Genomic DNA, 24,925 nt, shown 5'->3' with positions numbered 1-24,925 from the left:
GCCCTCTGTCTCTGGGTCTCTCTCTCTCTCGCTGTCTCGCTCTCTCTCTCTTAGGTCAGTCTTATGTTCTTCATCACAAACACTCTGCAGGATACTGGAGAGGGCATCTTATGGACTGACTTACAGGGAGTAAGAGAGGCAAAAAGAGCGTGTGTGTGCTTTCAAGAGAAGTCAGGGAGAGGGGGAAATAGTAGAGCTAAATGGGGGAGTAGAGAGGAAGAGTCTGAATTGGAGAGGGAGAAAAACGAGAGAGAAGCAGAGAGAGTGAGGGAGAGGAGAGAGAGAAGAGAGAGTTGAAACTGTGCTGTACAGCATTTCTTTCTCGACCTATCATCCTGACAGGCGGAGGGAGAGAAAGAGCAGCACTCTTCTACCATGATGGCTCTCACTCTGTGAGTAGACAGTGGAGGTAAAGCACAGGAGACAGGAGCAAAGAGAAGTCTTAAAGGGATATTCTGCTGAAGCGCAGTCTTTCCTACAGGAGTATTCTTTCACCACAACCTAAACCTGGGGACCATACAACAACAGGTAAGATTGCCTCTTCTCTCTTGTCTGCTTCAGTGAATGCCTGCTTCTCTCAACTCTCTTGTGGGAGTCTAAAGTGCAGCAATGTGGCTTTTTACAGCATAGCAGCAGCTATAGCTACTAACTTTTCAGTCACACCAGTAAACAAATGCGGACAGGCATACAGCCGTTACTGACCTTTATCATTGGTGTAAATGCTGATAAGGGAATGTTTGAAGGAATACAACACGACCATGTGAGAATAAGCTGTCTTGCTTTGTGTTGCTTGAATGAATGAGGACCCCTTATGTTCACATGTATGAAAATGTATTGAGTTTCTGACATGCTTTAAGAGACAAGAACTTGTTGTTAGTCTCCAGAGAAAGACTAGTCATTGTAAAGAGTCAGACATTGGCACTGTTTTAGCACACACAGGAAAGTGAGGGTCTTGAATCCAACATTTCACAATAAATCACATTGAATATCACAGCCATAGTTATGTAAGACCAGTCTGAGAATTCTGTCAGGGGTTTTATATATGGGAATGAAAGCACACACGTTCTGAAGGTTTAAATCTAACAGGATAATCCAGATATATGACACACTCCTGAGATATTTAGACCATAGGATGAGGAACAGTTAATCCAGATAATTCTTCAGTTTACATTTGAAACACATTAATCTCCCAAACCCTGTCTTTTCAGAAGATTGCAGCAGATTTTGGTAGCATGGCAGGTGTATTCATGAACTTTAATGAAGTCGAATGAAAGAAGACATTGCCGGTGTACACGTTTGGTTTTGATCTTATCTAATCTCCTTTGTTACGGCACACATCACATTCCTGGCCCAAACTAAATGTGCAGAATATCTCACTTGTAGAAGGGAATGCAGTAAAGTATACTACATATCTGAGGTTGCTGTCAGCAATCTCCACTGTACCTATCTGTATCTGTCCAGCAACTAATGCACAGCAGCATTGCGGAGAGCCTTCCACTGCAGCTGATCTGGTCTCTTTGCACTTAATGATATCATGGTGGACACAGAGGAGGGGAGTGGAGGAGAGATATTCGTCATTAACATTTTTGCTCTTCTTCCAACGAAGGATAAGCTGATCCTTTCCAAATGCTGGAAGGGAGTGTTTGCCACATGAGAGCACTTTGCTTGTAGGGTCACCAGAGTTTATGACTACATACCTGGGTGGAACAGACTGAGATACATATCAGCATTTGTCTCTCTGAGCATGTGTCTGACAAGCTACTTCTGTGTTGTCAATTTCAATAGCAAAGTCAAAGGCAAACAGAAACCAAAGTGACTCATACCCATCCAGTCCTGTCAATGACAGTGGCACAGTGTAATGTTTAACAAGCTGTCTCCATAGTACACTGCATATACACTCACGTCATATTGTTCTGATCAGGCAGAGATGATGATAAGGGCATAGCAGAGTGGTGAGGCAGTGTTTCTCTGGAATGAGAGATGGAGGGAAAGATAGCAAAGTGCTGTGTCTACAGCCGCCATGCTTCATAGACAATATGGCAAAGTGTGAATTGATGTTCAGTACTTGTCAAAATGATTTTTTATAACTCACATAAACTGTGAAGTCAGTTGTGTTTATAAGCTTGAACTTATAAATATACACAAACGTAGTTGTAATCGATATGGTATACTCTCTTTAACAGTAGTATTGACAGTTTGGTTGAAGTCTCATAACGTTACTAGAAGTAGATAAAATAAAGACAAATTTCAGATATTGGTCCAGGAGATGAGTTCTGCAGTGAGGAGGACTACTCAGCATGTTTTATGTGCACTGCAATCAGGATTCTAAAGTGTAGCTGACTAAAGATATTCTTTAACTGGACAATTCATGGACCCACTTTGGGTGTGTGTGTGTGCGCGCGTGTGATTGTGATTGTGCGTGTTTGCGAGGACAACAAGGGGGATCAGTAGGAGATCAGGCTCCCGCGGTCGGGGCCAGCGGGGGAGGGGCTGGGTCAAACACCCCCAATAGGCCACTCTAGTAGCCTATAGAACTAAGACTCCAGCAACAGCTGTTAGTTGTGACAGATGCTGCTTCCCCCCATCATATGAGCATGAATGTCAAAAATGTTCTTTACACCCTCTTGGTTTTCATAGAATGGTGCTGCAACTCAACATCGGTTTATAAAAAGAATCTGTCTTCCAACACCATAGCAACACATCTTCTCAAGATTGTGTATCTATAAATGATACATTATACTGCAAGACGACTGGCATTGTTCTTTAACTTTCAACTATTGAAGTCCCTAAGTCAAATATTTTGATGGAGATCTATGTAATTTTGGAATTCTTGGCAAGGTGCTGCTCTTCATAGTGTCACAGTTTTGTCTACCGAGCTAATCAGTTGCTTAGATAGCTTAAACATGGCATTACATTTACACCAACATGACATTACAATACACCAAACTACCCATGTCTTATCATTTACTTCATGTACATGGAAAATACGACATGGTGTCTTCTGCACTACAATAACAGCAGCAGTGTTAAACATATCTGAACATATAGACCGCTTGAGCTCCACACCAAGAGCAGTGATTCCAACTTCACTCCCTCCCTCGCTTTCAGGGGGAGTGTGACCTCAGAATGTTCCAGTTGAGCAGCCTAGAGGCCCGCTGCGCTTAGAGTTCCGTCTTCGTGTGATGTCATATATTCAGACAGTTTGACTGGTGTTTACTGACAGCATGCAACTGAAGCCTGAGGAGATGATGAATCTGTGTCACTTTGTCTGGTTCTGATTCACTGACTAGTGCCTACACTGGCTGACTTGTTTCAATGGGCCTTAACTGGATGACTGGATGGGCTTGGCATTGACTGGCTTCACAAGGCAGTGAAGTACTATGTACAGACCACTAAGCCATAGTCCCTTGTCACTGTGACAAACGGTAGGCTCTCAGGCCTACAGCTGATCATTTAGCATGACTAGTTTATCTCTGCCATGCCAAACAGTTTGCCATTCCTGCAGTTCTGTATATTAACACTGGAACCACCAGTCAGTATCTGGCGCCATGGCACTCCCATCACAATAATCACCATCATTCCTATCAAAGACTTCAGAGAAATGACTGACCTTGTTACTTTGTTCTGTATCTGCTCCATGTGTTACTGGTTATGCAGCCTCTATTTCTAGACTAATCTGAACTTGACCCCTGTCTAGAACCCTTTCAGAATCTCCCATTAAAGGCCACAACCACATGTCACATAACCAGGGGAATTGAGTGTTCAAATGGTTGGTGTTCCATGACAGATACGTTGGTCTGCAATAGATGAATGGTCTTGCGATAAAAGTTTTATTTAGAAAGATTATTTACGACTGTGTTGTACAAAATTAAGATTTGATTCCAGGAGGTTCCTGTGTCTAGGAATATTGGATTGAGTTGTAAATACCAAATTTACGGTGCCTATAACGACATCAGGTGAGATGCTGGAGTAGTCTGACTGATATTCTAGCTGCAGCCAGGACATCTGTGTTAATGGACTACATTCTGGTGCTCACAGGGTATTTGTGTGACTGTATGCATGCATGCTAAGATATCAGGACACGTAGGCGACATCATGTTAATGTCATGGCTGGGAAGTCCCACAAGTTGCTAAACCTGTCGGAAAATCAAAGTTTGCTGATTGGAGAAACACTACCTGCTGAAACGATGGCAACATCCAATCAGAGGATTGGATTCATCAGGGTCATGAAGAGGACACTTAGAGGTGTAACCTGCTACCTAAGATGACATTCTGCCTCCCTAGCAGGACATGTCTGCAGCAGATCCAGAGTTATTGATGTGAGATATTAATAGAAACTTATCACTATACAGCAAGATCAACTGTTAGATATATGTGCGGTGGGAGAAAAAAACAGAGAAAAAGCTCCATAAACACACTAGTTACCTGAGTTCCAAACTAATTCACACTGTTGGTAATTTAGTTGTATTACACCAATAATTAACATGTATTGTATGTTAATGGTTTGGGTGCAATCATGGTACCTAGAGTGTAGGCTATGTAGCTCTAAGCTGGTTAGTGATACAACAGCAAAAACGTTTCATCTTCCTCAGTTTAAGTCAGTATAACTGCAACAAGGCCATTATGTTACAACACCTGACCCCAAAAGGTCACTGTATGTCTGCAGAGGAATGCACTGCCAGAGACCCCAGACAGAACCACTTGTTCCATCACACGGGAAATCGAGTCTTGCCGTTGTGAAACCCTTAATATCCGATGGATTGATGTGTGCTTCGAAACCCTCAGCCAAAATACAGTTTGATTGAAACAAACTTTTATTGAATTTTTGAAATTTGGGTGAACGTGTGTTTTCTTGCCGATGCGGAAGAGCCTTTTCAAACCCCACTGCATTTTATCAGTGTCCTCTGGCATTCCAGGTTGCCAAACTATTTTGTTCCAAGATAGATCCCCCATTCCTTATTTGGTCACATTGGATTCATAGCACAGCACAGACGTATCAAACTCTCCCCTAATCAAACCATTCATTCTCTTAAAAGTTCCAGACATCCCCTAGAACACAACTGACAGTTTTAACCATTAATAGAAATTTACCAGGGGGGGGGGGGCTATTAAGAAGATAAGCTGAGCATTGACAAGTTCTTTCTCACAAACAGCAACCAAGACAACAACAACATAAGAGGAACCTGGAAAAGTAATCATACTTATTTAAGGACTTCCTAAGACAAGTTTTTGTTTAACAGCTTGGCCACTCATGTTCCTAAGCTACTGTGCACCAACGAGTTAAATTTAGATGTGGAGTCATTCTCAAATGTAATAGGTCACTTAATTTACAGCAAGTGCTCTTTGAACATAAGACAACAGAACCTTAATATTGCAAATTTTAGCCCTAAGTGTTAAGTGCCAAGTGTTAGCCCTACTGACAAATGTTAGTTTCCCGATCAGTGCTAAAATTATAAAGCGCTTATTCTCCAACATGGACCTAAAGCATGTGTATTTAAAGCATTCAAGACCCTATAAATAATGCTGACAGACAGCTGGACTAGATGTAGATGCTCCAGGACTGGCCTTGCTCAGAAGTCTGAGGGTAGACATGGGGTCCAGTCATAAATTTTGACCCCGGGCCTTGGTGGGGCCTCACAGAGTATAAAGTCAATCTTAATTTCTGTTAGCTTGAGGGTAAACAGAAACATATTACAGGTGTTTTGTGTACCATTGATGAGTGGGTATCCTGGTTAGTGGTACATAGCATACCTCATATGAAGCCTTATAGTATGCCAGACCACTCTCCCAAAAGAAGGATAGGGTAATGTAAAATCCTAAATCGGAATTTAGTCCACGTGTCTTTTGGAATGTCCATTTGCCCCTGAGAATCCCCTTCAATCATGTCTGTGTAGAGTACTAAGAGTCATTGCCATTGAGTGTCAGGTTTCTAGGAGGTCTTATTGAATAGTTTTTTGAACTGTGTCCAGTTGGCTATTCCAAACTTTGGTCCATGAGAATGGTTATGGTTGTTTTATTAATATTAACAGTGAACACCGAAGCAAACTATATCCATGCAGATCATATTTTACAATGAGGCAACCTGGGAATTGGAGTATTTTAATTAAACTGTGAATGAAGGAATAATGTTTTCTTGGAGTTCAGAGTGTTACTTTGGAACCAAATGGGCCAGCTGCTTGAGCTGAAGTGTTTATCCAACTTTTGATGAATGATAAAGTCCAGTAAGAGTTGGAAGAAGTGATATTGTATATTAAAAAGCTGAGGTTACACATTGGAAAGAAGTTTACTTTACTGTCTGATGGAAAATATAACCTACAGTGGATATTGTTGAGGACTTTTTTTTTTACTTTGTGTGGGAAAGGGACATACTATTTTCAGGATGATGTTGGTGGAATCCAGGTATGGTTGTCCTCTTACCCATCGCAACATTGAACTAAGACCTAAACTATATGTTGACTTTCAGTACTTTCAGACTTTTGTTTCAATTCTGGTTAGTTACAAAACCAATTAACTTTCACAAACCCAGTGGGAATACCTTGTCTGAACATATCACACCATCTTTAGTCACAGAGCTTACGCCTCTAAAACCCCAAACACATCTACCTTGCAGCTCCCACATAGTAATGTGAGTGGCAGCATGAAGTGAACTCCACTTACAGTTGTATCCATCTCATATGGAGTATGGCGTCAAGCCAGATACTATTAATAAATAGAAGGGGTTGGTTTGGCGTCAAACGTTTTGCCGGCGGTAACTAATCCCTTTGCTGGATCACGTAGAGTACTGTGGCTGTTTCATCACCAACACAGCGGGCAGAGGGATCTGTGCCCCCTCAGTGCCCCCTTATCCCTCACTGCCAACGGTCTCATTCAAACTGAATGGCATAGACAGACAACCTGCTGGTTGGCATACTATCCATGAGTTACAGAGTCCACTGTGATGGAACTTGGATTTGCTATATTTATCATCATTGTGGGCAGAATAAAATGAGCCTTGTTTCAAGAAAAAGAAACATTTTCATTTAAACAGTGCTTATTTTGTTTCTAGATCTATGTCTGTTGCTTTTCAGAAAAATACTGAGATTCAAAAGTATTTTCAGACACCATTAAACTCCGTTCCCATCCTAATCCTCAGACTGCTATTAAAGAGGAAGAGAAACATTTTCTCTGAGCACTGAAGGAAATCCTCCAGAGATCCATTTTCAGAAGGGCATATGCAATCACACACATCCACACACAAACACCTATACACCAGCTCCCACAATCATATATTTTATATTGAACATCTTGTTTTCATCAGAGTTCATTGATCCAGACCATTATTGACGTTAATAGCCTCAACATTGCACAGCTATGATTCTGTCTTCCAGGGCTTTAAAGGTCTCTTGGAAATTGCTGGGAAGGAGCAGACACACAGACATTGTTGGGTCCCAAACCAAACTCCTAACTGATCCCAGGTCTGTGTAGGAGAGAGAGAAAGAGTAAAGGAATGTGTCAGATTGCTTAGTGAGCTCAGTCCAAGAGCAACGTCTCAGAGCATGAGTCAGGGGTTACAGGTCTTATGACGTCATGAGGGAGGGGACAAGGGGATTTTAGACTTTACTTTATCTGTAAGTAATTAAAAGTCCTGATGTCATATTTGAAGGCAGTCACAATGGGGAGTGCTTGGTCAATGTCAAAAGGCCTGCAGTTAGTCCATTAATCAAAGTCTCCTGTAGGAGGTGAGGAGAGGAGCTCTGAGCTGAGACCACTGTGTGATTGAACACACCAGCCGGTGACCTATCCTGGATGCTTGACCTCAAAATATAGTATATGATGCAACTGTGCATGAATGCAATATAACTTGAAACTCCTTTCTAGGACTCGTGGCATGGTAGACCATGGCAGACAGGTCATAGAATAGGACTGATTTGAAGTCTCTGGCCCATGTTTCCCCCATGCATATCCGATTCACATCACAACAAAACCAACTCCTGAGTGCAACAAATGTCCTGTCAACACCCTCCTACACACACCCACATGAACAGACACACATATACAGATACACACATGCAATAAGTGAACTGTGCCTGTTAAGCATTTTGTCCCAGAATAGGCCCAGTAGGAAACGTGACTGACGCAGGATAGAGTACTTCTGAGCGTTCTCACAGGCAACTTTATACCCAACAATTATGTTGTCAGTTTCCTCATGTAGATCTAACTCACTGTGTGTGTGTCAGGACCTAAGGGTGGGTCAGAAAGACTGAGCATGGGGGAGGGTGTTAGAATGAATTAGAATTACCTTCATGGCCAAGGTCATAAACCAGACTGTAATAATGGCTGTATGATTTAAGAGCAATGTCCAGAATTGTGTTGGCTTCACTTACCTACCAGCTCACCCACTCACTCACTAGAAAGTCCACTTGTTGTTCATTGTTATCTCCCAAGCAGCTTGAGCCAAATCAAGCACATTGACAAATAGTTTCTTGATGCTAGTTGTAGAAATCGTTTTTGAGAATGGGCTCAACAGATTCTTTAAATGACTTGCCATAAAGTACACAGATTCAGCTGACTTGCTTGACAGTGATTGTTAATGGACTGTTTAGTTTTTTACAAGAGGCATGTTGACCCACTCAAACTTATTTAACTACACACTTTTCTCTCCCTTACTTCTGTACAGGTTGAGAATGAGGTCCAAAAGCAACAGGGTAGAAAGCTCATCCAATGGGGTTATTGGGGTTCCCCAGACAACACATGACATCAACCAGGAAAAGGAAGTGAGTCTACCTATAAAGAGCCTGAAAGTTAAAATTCAACCAATGAATGACGAGGAGGAAGAAAATGTTAACTCTGAGAAAGATAGTTCACTTGAGGAATGCTCAGAGAGCAAAGACCAGGAAAGTCCAGGAATCATGGATCTGTCCAAGGAGGACCTTCTCAAACTTCTGGGGATAATGGAAGGTGAGGTTCAGGTGAGTTTAACCTATGCATTAATGGTATTTAGTAAAATTTGTATCTGATTCTTTTTTTCCGATGTCTGACTGGCTTTGTTACAGAATAGTATTCTGCACCACAGCATCATCTAGTGGCTAATACCATAATTTATTATACAATGTTGGATGGTGAAAATAGCCTCAGAGTACTGTGTTGGTTTATGTATGTGTGCGTGGCTGTGTGAGTTCTTGTCTGCATTTTTACCTGTTAACAGACGTGTGTTTATTGTGTGTAACCTGCAGGCGAGAGAGGATGTCATCAAGGTACTGAAGTCTGGGCTGGTACGTCCAGAGGTTCTGGAGGGGCACTACGGTACTGTGGGCCCCAGCTCTGCCCTGCAGGCCCTACAAAGGGACGGCCTCCTCACCAGCACATCCCCACACAACCACAGCAATGTCTTGCAAAGGCCGATGACTGAGGTCCGTCAACAGAACACACCAGAATATGTGTTTATTTGTTTCTGTTTTTCAACTAGCAGTATGATATGTTATATTCAACCCAGAAACTGAATTAGATACAATATATTTTATTTAAGTTATGCTTATGTATGCATTTACATAAGCATGTAAAACTTTTCATTTCGAATAAACTAACCAATACTCTTCATATGTGGTTTGATGTAACCCTTAGCTGGACCGTCTGCAAAAGAAACATAAGGACACGTACCGACGCATGCTGGAGCAGCTGCTGTTGGCTGAGAAGTGCCACCGGCGCACTGTGCAGGAGCTGGACAGCGAGAAACGCAAACATGCCGACTACATGAACAAGAGTGATGACTTTACCAACCTGCTGGAGCAAGAGAGAGAACGGTAAGGGAAGATGAGGAGGAGGAGGCAGACAATAGGAGGAGGTAGAGACAGAAGGAAGTTTAAAGAGAGTGGGATGGGAGGAAGAGAGATGGTTTGAAACGTTGGAAACAAGGCAGAGAAATGGGATGGAGGATGAGAAGGGAAGGAAGCAGGAGAGGGTGAAGGATTAGGAGAAAGGCAAGTAAGTGGTGAATAGACAATAACAATGTATGTCCAGTACATCTTTACCCATTTATAACTATTTCGTTAAGTTATTGGAAATACAAGATTGTGGAATGGAAGATTACTTTGTTAATAGTGGGCTTCAAAAGAGGATGACTCCCATTGCATCATAGTTCAACGGGCCTCATTAAGAGTGTGTGTGTGTGTGTGTGTGTGTGTGTGTGTGAGAGAGAAAGAGAGAGAGAGAGAAAGAGAGAGAGCGAGAGAGAGAGAGAGCGAGAGAGAAAGAGAGAGAGCGAGAGACAGAGAGAGCAAGAAAGAAAGAGGGTCCCCCTCACCACATTTGACCAATTCATCAAACTGTGAATGTTTACATTGAATGTGTGGAGATGCATGCATACAGTGAGAGGATAAGCCCAACACACAGTCACACAGAGGCCCCATCATAATGGACTGCTAATTAAACTACTCACACAGGGATGAACAAGATCAGATGAGCTTGTGTGACCTTTCCTTGGCCATCAACCCAAGTCCCAATAAACCAGTTTGACCTCTTTTGATCCAGTCTTTGATCGTGATTATACCTGAAGTCTTTTAACATGCACTTGCATGTATGGTATGCACTAGATTTTGTATCAGCAAGGACGTATTGCTTTGCCGATAATTAATATCTCAAATGTACAAATTTGAGATATGACAAATGATTCAAATAGGTGCATGTCTGTGCTTGTGTACCCCTGCGTGTGTCTGTGTATGTGTGTGTCCATCAGAGTGTGTGTTTGCCTACACATACATTTGTGTTGATTCACGAGTGTTATACCTACGTATACACTGCATCTGTGATGCAGACCTGGGTAGAGGCTCAGCTGTATTTCATAAGCTATAAAACTTCAAACAGCCTCTCTAGGTCAAACCTTAAGTCTTCTCGATGCACCAGAGCCACTCTCCCATTCCCTCTATTTGACAAGCCAGGACCCAGACTGTAAAATCACTGTCAGTGGAACTGCCATCGTATACAATGAGAGATCAGGGTGGGAAATTCAGTACAGTAAAGTACATAGATCATGTCTACATAGTACATACTGTAGGGGGTTTGAACCTAAACTATCAGCCTATGTTTTGAATGATGTCCCACAAAGGTTCAATGCGCATAACACGTTACTAACTCCAGGCAGGTTTCATGCATGGTTGACTGTGCTGGTGAAGGAGAGGAGAGACATCAAGTTCAAGTTCACCTTTGTTCCCCTACATTGTCTGAAGAATGTCTTAAAAATTAATTAGCGCCTTAGGGAAATACTGTAGAGCTGTCTTTTTGGCAGTACTAGATCTTTTTCTATATGTGTGATATGTTTCAAAACAACAGTTTTGAACTCCAAAATATTTGAGAACCATAGTTTTCAGATCCAAAACTACGTTTTTTGGGGACGTTTAAGGATGTGGTGTTGGAGCAATTGTAAGCATAGTATCTTACTTAAGCTTCTAGCAGATTTTACAGTCGGCCCCACCATTCGACAGAATGCTGTAGGCCATCTCCCATGCCAGGTTATTTCCAGTGGACTGGTTGGCTGGTGTACAGCCTGCCCTCTCCGACCCTCGTGAGAGTCAAGCAGGCGTACTGTAGCTCTGCCCTGCATTCTCAACACAGACTGAGAAACATTCCCTCTTGCTACTGTCACGGAAGGGCCCAAACTACCTTGCTTAATCCCCGGTTATTTACTGCTGTGTTCATTATGTGCATATGCACGTTTCTGGTATACCAGCCAGCAAACATAGATGCAATTTGCACAGAGCCCAATACATGAAACCCAACAGAAACATTCAGCACCAACCAACAGAAACATGACATGCACACAAAAGTCACACACACATTCTAACAGACGCACCTCTGTTTTGATGTTTCTGTCAGCCAGCAGGAGATAGGAGGAGGACAAAATTAATCAACATCTCATTCCATAACAGTTTTGTTTCAGATAGCTGACTGACTTGGAGAAGTGTGAAAGGAGGCAAGTGAAATGCTTATGGGGTCTTAAGCAAAGCTAGAGAAAGAATGTAAAGATATTGAAGGCTGAAAACCCATGAGCTACAGCCCCCAGACAATCTTTCACTCACTCCAACAGCAAAGCAATTTGTATGTCAGGAGGTGAGCATGTTTATCTGGCATGGGGAGGTACGTGATTAATGGAAAAATACTTTAGATTCCTGGGTGTTTTTTGATGAAAATGTACAGATAGAAAGGTGAAGAGTGGCAACTAAATGCATATTTACTGTTCAGCTGAATATGGAAAAGTAGAAGATAACACAATTTAACATTTTTTGATAAGTTATATGAAACTTATGTTTCAAACATACACATTTTTCATCTAATACTTTTAAGACCTGCCTACATCTTTACAATGTTGGTATTGGGCCTGTGGTCTGGCGCCAACAATACCATAGTACTGATTACTCTGAACCTTGCCTGTGGTGCCTTTCTTTTAACAGAACCTTTAACAGCCATACACCAGTCTGTCAAATCCAGCTCTGGTTTGAGCTATTAATGCCTTTCTCTGTCAAGAGCACCGATTACATTACAGCAGGTTATTATGACAATGCATTGGCACATCAGGTCAGACTCAATCCACAACTTCCTGATACAGGCAGGCTGCTGCGCCTTCAACCACATTCCTCAGGAAACAAGGGATGAGTAACATGCTGGACAGTAAAGAAAATGTGCTTTTCGAGGTGCTGCTGTTGATTGCATCAGAATGTGTTCTTCAAATAGTGTGTTTAGGTGTTTTACAAACTCAAACAAGTAGTGATAAATGAAAACAGTGGAAAAAAACATAACTTTCAATCTTCAAATCTTTCCAAAAAATGTTCATTCTTTCAATCACTTATTGAAGAGTCAATTAAGTGTCTCTATATCTGCATACTAGTAAATTATTACTCTAACATGTATTGACATCAGTAATGAGCATTGGTCACACCTGGCAAAGATACAACAGAACATGACTGATTTTAATTATTTAGAAGGTAATGCGTCTCCTTGTCTGAGACATTTGAACTTGTTCACTTGACACTTGAACAACTTGTTTTTTGAGGACCGTGCAAGTCTACTCATTGGATATTGACTAGCTGTTGGGCTGCACACCATCCTGCCTGCCTACTGTCTAAGTTTATAAGGACCCTGAGAAGAGGGTCACAGGAGTCTTCAGCCCACTAAACCTATCTTTAGACAACCCTAGACTGACATCATGCTTCTGACCTTTGCGTGAGGTTAATTTTAGAATGCTATAGGGTGTCAATGACTGGTGAGTGGTAAGTATCATGTGCCACATTCTAGAAGTTTAATGAGACAGCACCATAGTCCAATTGGCAGTAGTTCAGTATTGATCAAAATGAGTTAACAATCTCCAATTAGAATCTAGAATACATGTATCATCTGTCACAGTATGTGGTACTGGATACGGTAGTCTTAAAGATATAGTTGCTCATGTGAGATGTATCTCATACAGTTTCATGTAGCTATTTTTTTTTACTGTTTTATGTTTGTTACTTGGTTTAACTGATACTGATACAAACTTGTACAGTGCAGTACAGTACTGTTGATTTTGCGAAGCACATAATAAAGAGTTTCTGTCTGGACATCATAGCTCATACTGAGCCTCTTTCCTCACCTCAGGGGAGTACCCCACCTCATCCCTATCTGCTTTTCTCATCACCTCCCAACTTCTGCAGAGAAAAAGCTCTGCTCCATTTTCCCCAAGGTGGGACAACAGCAGACAAACTTGGTTCCCTGCCTCGCATAGCGATAGGCTTAAGGCTTCCTGTCTGAGTAAGTAATTTCCTGTCTCTGGGGAGGAGAGAGCTGGGATGAAATTTTGGCTTATTTGCAAAGTTGTCCCCAACTACAATTTAGCATAGCATCGCTGCTTTCCCTCTATGGAAAGCATTTTGATTTGTATAAGACCTACTGATCCCTTTGAAACATGCACTGTGTTGTGTCGAGTGGGCCACACAAAAAAGAAACTAATTGGGGAGGAGTGTACAGAACGCCCTCCTCTGGCCATAGACCCACCCCCTCTATCTAGATATCTCTACTTGAGCTGCACACACACACATACACATCTCTCCCATATATGGATGAGGTGACATCATCAACATATAATGAGGTGCTCTACTGTATTTATTCACCTTTCATTGTCCTGATGAAATGCTCGGAATGTGATGACAAATTCCCTGTGGAGAAAGGGGCCCCTTGCCAGATCTAATACACTTTTGGTGGGCTGTGTAAAGAGGCAACATGTACTGTACATGGCATGGATTGACTTGTAGTGCATCCAATAGAGTGGGTAAGTTTGGAATGCTGCAAAAGTTGAATTACAGTTTGTAGTGTACAATACTCTTGTCATACTATTTTTATTATTGTATTATTTCTGATATACTGTATATAGATTATTTTTCAAAGGAGCATTGATAAGAAAATGCTGTGGGTTGTGTTCCCAGGACCATGCGTTCAAATGTGTTTTGCATGTAATTTGTTTGAGGCTAGGTTCAGAATGGACATGAACAGCATAGAAAAGGGCAGAGAGAAAAGAGACTACTTGCAGGAGACTTTTCACAGTCTGGAATCGAGTAGTTAGGATGGAAAACAGTAAGACTGCTTGGCAGGTTTTATGTACATCTTTGCCAATTCTCATTTAAGGGCATGGCTAGCTTTGCAAGGCCAGTTCAGTGTCTGACTCCTGGTTGTTCCCTTTGAAATTGTCTATCATGGCTTTTCTTGGATATCCATCATCCTTTAAAAGATTGATTTGCTTACATTTTAAGTCAAAGGCTAAAAGAAAGAACTTGCTCCCTGAAACTGTGTAGCCATGGATACCTCTATTGTTGAATTGAGTTGAACAGTGTCACGTTTTGTATTTTGTCATGTGCAAGACAGTGATGTCAAAAGAAAGGTTTTTATTAATTAAGAAATAACTTATTCTATTTAACTTCCAGTGATACTGAGATAGAACAAGAAAAATACAAAAATGTCGTTCAATGTTTTAAGGCTTACGTTTTTTCCCCTCACCTCTGTAGATTAAAGAGGTTACTGGAGAACGAGAGAGCCTACCAGGTCCGGAAAGAGACGGAACACACCACACGCCTGGGAAAAGTGCGGGAAGAGCTGGTCAAGCTCAAGTCCTTTGCCCTGATGCTGGTGGACGAGCGTCAACTTCACCTGGAGCAGATGGACCATCAAAACCAGCGTGTCCAGGAGCTCAGCCAGCAGCTGCAGGAGCGTGAGCAGGCACTAAGCAATGTCAGTGGACAAGCCGTGGAAGAGAGCCAGAGGGCAGAAAGGCTGGAGGTTCAGCTCAGAGAGAAGTCGGTCGAACTCGCCCAGCAGCACGAAGAGATGGCCGCCAAGCTGGCCGGCCAGGAGTCACAGAACCGACAGCTCAATGCCAAACTTTTGGGTCTCGCCCAAAAAGTGGAGGAGTTGGAGGAGAACAACAATGCTTTGCTGAAGTCTGAGGAGGAGCTACAAAAACTGAGGGACAAAATCAGTAACGGAGATTGTGGCAACTCTAACTTTATTACAGAGTTGGAGAACCTTAGGAAGCGGGTGCTAGAGATGGAGGGCAAGGATGAGGAGATCACCAAAACCGAGACCCAGTGTAAAGAACTAAGAAAAAGACTTAAGGAGGAGGAAAGTAGTAGTAGGGAGCTCAAGATTGAGGTAGGGAAGCTGCAGAAAAGAATGATGGAGCTGGAGAGGCTTGAGAGTGTGTTCAATATTGGCAAGGCAGAGTGCACACAGTTACACGCCGCTCTGGAGAAAGAGAAAGAGCTGTCCAAAGAGCTGTCAGATGAACTGGTAGCCCTAAAGATACGCATGAAAGAGCTTGAGTCCTCTGAGCTACGATTAGAGAAATCTGAGCTGGGCCTTAAAGATGACCTGAGTAAGCTTAAATCCTTGACTGTAGTCATGGTAGATGAGAGAAAGAGCCTGATGGAGAGAATTAAATTAGATGAGAAGAAAAGAGAAGATCTCAGTAAAATTATCAAAGCTGAGCAGGGCAAGGTGATGGATGTAACTGAGAGACTGATAGAGGAGAGTAAAAGGCTCCGGAAATTGAAATCAGAGATGGAAGTCAAGGTGGGGACACTTACCAGAGAGAATGGTGATCTGAGAACCAAGCTGGGCTATGAAATGGAAAAAAATAAGGAAGTGAGCTTCAAGATGAGTCAAATGAACAAGAGGACAGATGGGCTGGAGGAAGCAGAGGACACATCAAGAAATGTTATGAAGGAACAGGGAACAGTGTCCGACTCAGGTGGGAAAGAGGATAATAGGGTCAAAGAGCTAACATTTGAAATTGAAAGGTTAAAAAACCGACTGAAACAGCTTGAGGTGGTGGAGGGAGATTTGATCAAGACTGAGGATCAGTATGACTTGTTGGAAAAGAAATTCATGACAGAGCAAGACAAAGCCAACATTCTCTCCCAGCAGGTTGAGGAGATGAGAAATCAGATTGCTTGGAATAAGGCGATAGAGAAAGGAGAAGCAGAGAGTCTGAAAGGAGATCTTCAGCAACACTGCGAGATGGAGGAGGCAAAAACCAGAGACCTTCAGGCAGACGTTATAGCCCTTAAGGAGAAGATTCATGAGCTGATGAACAAAGAGGACCAGCTTTCTCAGCTCCAAGTAGACTACACAGTTCTTCAACAGAGGTTTTTAGAGGAAGAAGAGAAGAAGAAGAACATGAGCATAGATATCCTCAACCTTACAAAAGAACTAGAGGTAACAAAGCGCCACAGTCGCTCCCTGCGACCCAGTCTAAATGGCAGGAGAATGGTAGATGTTCCCATGACATCTACTGGAGTGCAGACTGAACTACTGTCCAATGAAACAGCAGAGGAGGACACTCCAGCTGTGTTCATCAGGAAGTCAGTCCAGGAGGAGAATCATATCATGAGCAACCTTCGGCAGAAAGGCTTTAAGAAGCATACAGAGAAGGCTGGCGGTCATGAACGTTACCCACCTCCTGCCACTGACCTTAGCGTGAAGAAATCCTGGATTCCCTGGATGCGGAAGAAGGAAAACAGTCCTCAAGGGACGAATCTGGACAAGTCTTTGCAAGTAAACGGAGAGTCCCTACATTCTGAGCTGACAATGTCCCAGAAGCAAGGGCAGCCCTTACACATTCGAGTGACCCCTGACCATCAGCACAGCACAGCCACTCTGGAGATCAGCAGCACTACCTCCGAGGAGTTTTACTCTGGCTCCAGCCTCAGTCCGACCACCATGGGCCACCCCAAGTCGCGCATCACCATCATTCCCACCCACACTGTCACCAACACGAAGGGAAGAACTATCACTGGGCCAAGAGGTCCTGATAGGGCCAAGTCTCCAGTCACCATCACCACCATCTCTAGGGCCAAGTCCCCAGAGAGTAGCAAGACCTCCTCCACTTCTTCTGGAAGGCCAATGTCTCCCATCTCCATAATGACTGTCAGCACTTCTGTAGTGTCTGCCACGTCAACCTCACCAGAGCCCCATGAGATGACGATGGGCCGTGCCATGTTCAAAGTCACACCTGAAAAACAGATGGTCCCCACTCCTATCAGAAAATACAATTCTAACGCCAACATCATCACCACCACAGAAGACAATAAGATCCACATTCACCTGGGCTCTCACTTCAAGGGATCCTCGGAGACAAGCAGCACCATGATGGCCTCCAAGATGGTGGTCAGGCCTGTCAGCACAGCAATGGAGAGCAAGGAGATGACCTTATCAACAGGAACTGTACTGCGTTCTCCTCGTCAAAGTGCCACAGCTGCTGTCAAAAATGTGCAAAGTAAAGTGATGAGCAGCATCACAATCACTCCTGTCACAACCACAGTGGCGAAAACTTCACAAGCTGTGGTGAGTAGTTTTACCACATTTGAAGTTTTGCTTTGTGAGCTAAGTTGTATTGTTTTAAATTCGTTTTTATATTAAATTAATCAGGGAGTAAAACCGTTTTCAAGATTATAGACAGCTACTTGGCTCTTTCATATTCACACTGTTGCATAACAAAGAGTGGGGTGAGTGGGAAACTGAGGGTATAATGAGGTCTTTGTATGGGGCTAATGGATGGCGTGACATAAACTGCTTTATGAACAAACCTCAAGACAAGCGAACTGTGTTGATGTGCCAATCTGCCACCATGTTACAATCATTCTGTCACTTAAACCTGTTGCACACTGTTTATGTTCACGAACATTCATAGTTAACCAATGCTCTCACTGACATAAAACAGCCTTGCGCTGGCACAGCACACAGAAACATGATCCTCCCCTGAATGCTTCATCACTGCTTTTACTTGAAAGACTGACCAAATATTTACATTTTATTCAAACAGAGTTCATACGTTGTCTCGAAATTCTGCAAAAAAACATTTGCAGCATTTCAGACCTGTGCAAATGGTTTTTCACCCATTCTTTATTATTTTTCATATTTCTCTGTTCTTTTCTTTCTCCCATCCACTCATTCTATCTTCTATTTCCTCTGCCCTCAGCCAGGACATGAGGCTCATCCTACAAGGGCAGGGCTCACCCGCATTCCCATGTCCAGGAGCCTGAAGACAGGCAAGGCCATGCTTGGAGCCATGGGCATACCTAGTGGGGTACGGATGGAATCGCGAGCAGATAGTCCATCCATGAGAATAGAGCTCAAGAAATCCACAGTCAGCAGCACTGCCTTCCAAAATGGAGGAAAGGGTTGAAGGACCAAGAATAATTATTGGGAGGACACACAGCACAACAACCATGGTGTTGTGTGGGTATGAGGTGCTCACATGGAGGACCAATGAAGTACCCTGAGAGACAGTGGTAGATTAAAAGGAATGGACAGTCATTTGGCCCTACTTCTTGTCTGTATCATGTCATCTTGTTAATGTACTTGAAATCAAGAATATAATATATATGTATTTTATATGAGTGCTCCGCCTCTGTTCTCAATCTTTCTCAGTGTTCAGATTTAGTGTGGATTGAATAAATGTAACTAGTGTTAGATATTCAAAGGGATGTGTATGTGCAAGGGGAACAGAGTCAAATGTAGGCTATTCATGTCAGGCTATGCTGCTACTGCTTTCTGTATTAATCGTGAGAGAAGTCTTTAATTTCATTTTTGTTAGGAATTGTAACATAGGTCACAATATTGGCTTTATAGAAAATATGACGTGATTTTGTAATCAAATCCTTCTTTAAATAAACTAGTTTTCTGAAATTTGCCATCTGCAAAACATTTAAAGTCTAACAGATCTAAATACTATGAATTTGGTTTGTGTTTTTAGTTGTCCAGACGTCTAATTAGTCATTTTTTGGGACCAAGCAGAAAGAGATTTGACATACTGTGTGAAAATGAATCAGTACCATAGCAATATACCCCAAATCCTGTGACGTCAAGAGTGAGGTGAAGTTAGTTCCATATTCGACATTCAACATTCGTCTCGCATTCAGGAAACGCTCATTTGCAGCGTTGCGTTAGGAACCGTGTTTATACAATTTTATGAAAAGTTTCTAAAAATTATTACCTTTATAATATTTTTATGAATATAAAACCTCCACCAGAGTATTCTAGCAATGTCTGGTATACTTCCACAGCCTTTAATATTTCAAATACGTTTCAAACAAAATGCTAGAAAATTGCCAATCTCTGAAAATAGCATGAAATCCTCGCTAATCTTAATAACCTTTTCAGAATTGTATTTACAAATCTCAGATATACACCAGATTATTCTAATTTTAAGCAATTTTCTATAATTTAAAAAAAGATAATTGAAAAAGTAAAGGGTGTGGAAGTAGGCCAGACATTATTAGAATAATCTGGTGTATATGTTATTAAGATTAATGAGGATTTAGTGCTATTTTCAGAGATTAGCAATTCTGTTTGAAACTTAAATGAAAATTTAAAGAGTGTGGAAGTAGGCCAGACTTTATTAGAATATTCTGGTGTATATTTGAGAATTTGTACACAATTTTTAAAAAGTTATTAAGATCAGCGAGGATTTCTTGCTATTTTCACAGATTAGCAGTTTTCTATCATTTTTTTTGAAACTTTATTGAAAAAGTAAAGGCTGTGGAAGTATACCAGACATTGTTAGAATACTCTGGTGTTCGTTTGACGTTTTATTTTTTTTATTTTTCAAAATTGTATGGGTAGTTTTCACCCGGTCCCTACAGCGACCCTGCAAAGTAGCCTAATGTCTTCCGAAGGTGAGACGAATGTCGAATTTCGAACATGTAACTAACTTCACCTCGGTGACGTCAAGGGGAGGGAAATTCTCACGATGATCTGGCGATTGTGGTGTGTTCAAATGCCTTGCCATATCAGCAATTGTAATTACTCAGTTAACAAGCATGGGTCTACAATCACTTCACATGCCCCTTCTGAATGAAAAATAGTTTCCTGTGAGCAGATGAGAAACATTTGAATACAATAGGCCAGTGTCAAGCGAAAAGACAGAAGTACACTAAACTGTAAGTGATATTGTGTCTGCAAATCGCCACATGTCCTTTGTTATTTTGGATTAATTCTCCACACAGAACAGTAGTTTATCATTTTAGTTTAGGTGGCCTCTCTCTCTTTGGCAATTCACAATTTTAAAGCAGACCGTATGCTAAGAATGTCTCATCTGGAAATTTTAACTTAAGACAATGTAAAAAAGCATGATAGGCTACATGTCTGGGAGGGTGTAGATTAAAATCCCCTGTATCTCGCTTTGGATAGAAGCGTCTGTTAAATGAGTACACTTATTATCGACACATTTCCACCTGCATACATAAAATGTAAGCCTATTTTATGAACATCTCGCACTGATCATGAGAAAAGCTTTATATGCGTGAAATGGGCGTACTCAACAAGCGTAATGACATCACGGGTACGTTATTTTTCTACGGAGCTTGAGCTTCCTGTATTCATTTTGTCAATCGCAAATTCGTCAATGCTGGGTTCTGAATCCCTATGGGTAAAAATCAACTCCATTATCATTCAACATTGTGTATTTAGTGTTAGGTGCGTACAAATGTCCTTGTTTAAGTAATACAACGTTAGTATAAACGCGTCAGTGGTTGTTTTCAGTCGTATATTAGGTTAGGACAACCCGCTGTCAATTAGGTGGATTACAGTATTTTGCTCGGCGAGCAGCCATGATGGCGTCAAGCTACAACGCGAAGGAAGAGGATGGACACCATTCGGGTGCTCCTGGACACGGAGTCGCAGGAACTGTCAAAAGCAAAAAGCCAGATAACACTGCATTCAAACAACAGAGATTGCCAGCTTGGCAGCCCATTCTGACAGCGGGGACCGTCCTCCCAGCTTTTTTCGTTATTGGACTTATCTTCATCCCTATCGGCATTGGCCTTTTCGTCACTTCGAACAACATAAAAGAGTTCGAGGTAAATGGCTAACACTCGTTAAATTCATCCACACTTTATAACACACTTTATATTTTTGCTAGGACTTTTAAGTCGTATTAATGTTTGTTTAGCACTCTTAAATAGCATAATTTATTTGTAAATCCATACTTCCGTGATAGCTAAAAGGCAAGCTAGTAGTTAGTACTTTAATGGTGTGTGCCAATAGCTTTCCATCTCTCTTTCAGATCGATTACACAGGTCTTGATATGTCAAGTCCCTGCTACAACTGCTCCCAGAGTTTCAGCTGGAATAACACAAAACCATGCACGTGTAGTGTCCACTTCAACCTAGATCAACCATTTGAGGTATGAAAAGCATGAATAGCCTTTCTAGTAGCTTGTAACTGGTTTTTAAAAGTCAACAACAGGAGATTTAACATTGTCTACCGTAGATGTAGATATAAATAGCCCACTTTAGACATTTTAAGGCATACTGTATGCATGATAAAATAGCTGTAAATTATACATCAATGTAAACACCAGGAAACAGTTAAGTGGCTCAGTGATGTCTTATGTGCAGTCACTTCTCAGCACCGATCGACACTGTGCACTTACCTTTTCAGTGTTGCGTAAATAGAACCACTTACCCCTTGGCATTGAACAAATCTGTTTTGTTCGATCAGCCTTCGTAATTTAGTTAGGTTATTTATAATTAGTTTAAAATCCTCTTCTTGAATATTGTTACTGATTCCCCCCAAAACTAAATGCACTCCTTGTATGTTGCCTGTCATTTGTGTGTAGGATGTGTATGAAAATATCTCTTGGACTGACTTGCATGGTTTCATTGTGTTATTTCTTCATGAAAGTGATACTCACTCCGAATAAACAACCAACTCTGTTTTTCTGCCCTTCCAGAGCAATGTATTCATGTATTATGGGTTGTCGAACTTCTACCAGAATCATAGACGTTATGTCAAATCCAGGGATGACAGCCAGTTGAACGGAAACAAGAAATCTTTGCAGGTACATTATATGCTAGTCCACCCCCTCCTTGTGCTATGCGTGGATACAAAATGCACTGTTTATTCTAATGATTGATTAAATTGCCACATTTATTTTTCTGATGTTTTACTGGTATTGATTCTCACTTCTTAGGATCCCAGCAAGGAATGTGAGCCATACCGCACCAGTGATAGCAAACCTATTGCCCCCTGTGGTGCTATAGCCAACAGCCTCTTTAATGGTAAGAGTAATATATTATTATTTTCGGAAACAAAACAATGTGGTGTGTGGACACCAGACACATTCCTACATGTACTTTGTTTCAACCACAGCATGGTTGACATTTATAGTACACAACCTACTTAGGTTATGATGTGGTCTGCCAACGTGATTATATGCTTGACAAGTTTTCACTGAAGGCACACTGTTATTTAACTTTACAACCTAGCATATTTGTTTTATTCCCCTGAGATATTGATTTAAAGTTGTGATTTATTCCATTACCAGACACACTTGACTTGTTCTACATTGATCCAAACGGCACCAAAACGCCTATTCCCCTGGTAAAGAAGGGTATTGCCTGGTGGACTGATAAGCATGTGAAGTTCAGAAACCCAGGCGTAAACGACAACCTCACAGCCGTTTTCCAAGGTCTTTATTTGCATACTATCAACATTTCAATACAAACGCAAATCACTCCTTTAGAATAACCACACCACTGTGACTTGACTACGATTGACCTTTTATTTCCACAGGCACAAACAAACCTGTAAACTGGAGGAAGCCAGTGTATGAGCTGGATCCAGAAGACCATGAAAACAACGGCTTCATCAATGAGGACTTCATTGTGTGGATGCGCACTGCGGCCCTACCAACCTTCCGCAAGCTGTACCGCATCATTCAGAAGAAGAACAACATGACGCCTACTCTGCCTCGTGGTGAATATATCATGGAGGTCACCTACAGTATCCTTTCCACAGACGTCCCGGTCACGGTCACTGCTGACTATTTCAGAAATGCACTTTGGCTGCAAATCAGCAGAAACTGTATTTTATGACTGTTAATATTGATGTGAACCTACAGCAATAGGATGCATAAACACTTGAGCCAAAATGATTTTGGACAATCTAGTTTCCATATGTTAGACACATCCCAAGAGCACTCAGTTTACAGATGGTCTTTGAAATGAGCCAGATGTTACCATATTTTCCTTTAACCACTTTCTCAGATTACCCCGTCCGTAGCTTTGAGGGCAGGAAGCGCATGATCCTGAGCACCATATCCTGGATGGGAGGCAAGAACCCCTTCCTGGGTATCGCTTACATCACCGTGGGCTCTGTCTGCTTCTTCCTGGGAGTGGTCCTGCTCATCATCCACCACAAATATGGCAACCGCAACAACAGCCCAGACATCCCCAACTGAAAACGTCCCCTTTTATGGAGCTCCTCCAGCTGCATGTCTCACTGCACTGCAGACGAGTCTAGATGGACTGGTCTTTGTTAATGTCTGTTATGTGTTTAGTGTGAAGTTTGCGTGAGGGTCCACCTCTTCCACCAGATGGCAGCAGTTGGTATCTATGAAAGAGACAAACTGGGTGTTTAGATGAGGGGGTAATGCAGAAGAAGTCCTTTAAAGCTTGGAAAATGTTGTTTTAAATGCTGAAAACATCTGTAGTGTGGTCCTCAATAATGTACTGTTTTTCATTCTATTTATCCAAATGTTGTTTTTAAAGTAGAACATAAATATTATTTGACAAATGCTGGTTGTGAATGGCTTGACATGGAAAGATGTGTATACTTCTTAAAGTGAGCCACATGCATTATATGTATTTTACCGTGCCCTGCTGTTGAATGTACTAATGTATCTCACAGACATACGTCTGGCTATTTTTAATAGGCTGAAATATTGAATGGGAAAATGTGTATGGCCACATTGCTCTTGAAGATGTGTGTAGCCATGGGGAGTAATGATTTTTGGGAAGCATTTGTACCTTGAAAGTTATTGTAGAAAGCTATGAAGAAGATAATACCAAAAATATACATTAGAAACATGTTAGTGCCCTTCAGCAACATGTTTGAAATCATCATTCTTCATAATTCCTTTCAAATCAGTTCATTATTCAGTTCTTGTACATTCAGTTTATTCAGTTCTTGTACATTTACAGTTTGGGATTGATGTAAACTCCTGGCAAATATTCTGAGAACATAATTGGTTATGTATCAAACATAATTGTATGGAACATCACTCATATGTACAGTAAATCTGCTCTCTCTTTTTCCGTCTATACATTTTTCAAGCATTTTGAACAAATGGCACGAACAAATATCACTTGACAAAGTGCATTTGTTTTGGCGTTAGTTTTCATATCTCATTCCGCCCTCAAAGTATTTGGTTATTTGATTATTTTTTGATTATCTTTTAAATATGAATAAAAGTTTGAAATCTTTTTTGCTTGAAATCATCTTATCACAACAAATTATTTTATTTTGACCTCATGATCAGGTCGAATGAAAAACATTTTCTGTACCTGACAGGCTTTACGGAAGTCATTGCACAAATTAATATAATCCGCTTGTATGATACATATAAATGATATTCTTGGCAAAGTAA

The 24,925-nt window shown here is 41.5% G+C and overlaps 2 protein-coding genes across 2 annotated transcripts; both read left to right on the top strand.

The window, feature by feature from the left end:
- Positions 1 to 266: 266 nt before the first annotated feature.
- On the top strand, positions 267 to 19,157 carry LOC136949547 (filamin-A-interacting protein 1-like). The gene is made up of 6 exons (XM_067243874.1): positions 267 to 528; positions 8,657 to 8,948; positions 9,213 to 9,389; positions 9,601 to 9,779; positions 15,003 to 17,838; positions 18,473 to 19,157. Exons 2-6 carry the CDS (start codon positions 8,664 to 8,666, stop codon positions 18,677 to 18,679), a joined length of 3,684 nt encoding a protein of 1,227 aa, XP_067099975.1. The 5' UTR covers positions 267 to 528; positions 8,657 to 8,663; the 3' UTR covers positions 18,680 to 19,157.
- A 1,726-nt stretch (positions 19,158 to 20,883) lies between these two features.
- Positions 20,884 to 24,761, top strand: LOC136949312 (cell cycle control protein 50A-like). Its single transcript, XM_067243566.1, has 7 exons — positions 20,884 to 21,353; positions 21,560 to 21,679; positions 22,229 to 22,336; positions 22,469 to 22,556; positions 22,823 to 22,966; positions 23,071 to 23,280; positions 23,544 to 24,761. The coding sequence occupies exons 1-7, from the start codon at positions 21,105 to 21,107 to the stop codon at positions 23,735 to 23,737; spliced, it is 1,113 nt and encodes a 370-aa protein (XP_067099667.1). The 5' UTR covers positions 20,884 to 21,104; the 3' UTR covers positions 23,738 to 24,761.
- Positions 24,762 to 24,925: the final 164 nt, after the last annotated feature.

This window comes from Osmerus mordax, chromosome 9 (genome assembly GCF_038355195.1).
Source record: "Osmerus mordax isolate fOsmMor3 chromosome 9, fOsmMor3.pri, whole genome shotgun sequence".
Classification (NCBI taxonomy): Eukaryota; Metazoa; Chordata; class Actinopteri; order Osmeriformes; family Osmeridae; genus Osmerus; species Osmerus mordax.
This window is presented reverse-complemented; position numbering and strand designations above follow the sequence as displayed.

Bases quoted from the DNA above. Each gene is read 5' to 3' on its own strand.
- LOC136949547 (XM_067243874.1), top strand. From the start codon at position 8,664: ATGAGGTCCAAAAGCAACAGGGTAGAAAGCTCATCCAATGGGGTTATT. The intron at 8,949-9,212 runs GTGAGTTTAACC...TGTAACCTGCAG, and splicing joins TAATGGAAGGTGAGGTTCAG to GCGAGAGAGGATGTCATCAA. The intron at 17,839-18,472 runs GTGAGTAGTTTT...CTCTGCCCTCAG, and splicing joins CGAAAACTTCACAAGCTGTG to CCAGGACATGAGGCTCATCC.
- LOC136949312 (XM_067243566.1), top strand. From the start codon at position 21,105: ATGATGGCGTCAAGCTACAACGCGAAGGAAGAGGATGGACACCATTCG. The intron at 22,557-22,822 runs GTAAGAGTAATA...TTCCATTACCAG, and splicing joins AGCCAACAGCCTCTTTAATG to ACACACTTGACTTGTTCTAC. The intron at 23,281-23,543 runs GTATCCTTTCCA...CCACTTTCTCAG, and splicing joins TATCATGGAGGTCACCTACA to ATTACCCCGTCCGTAGCTTT.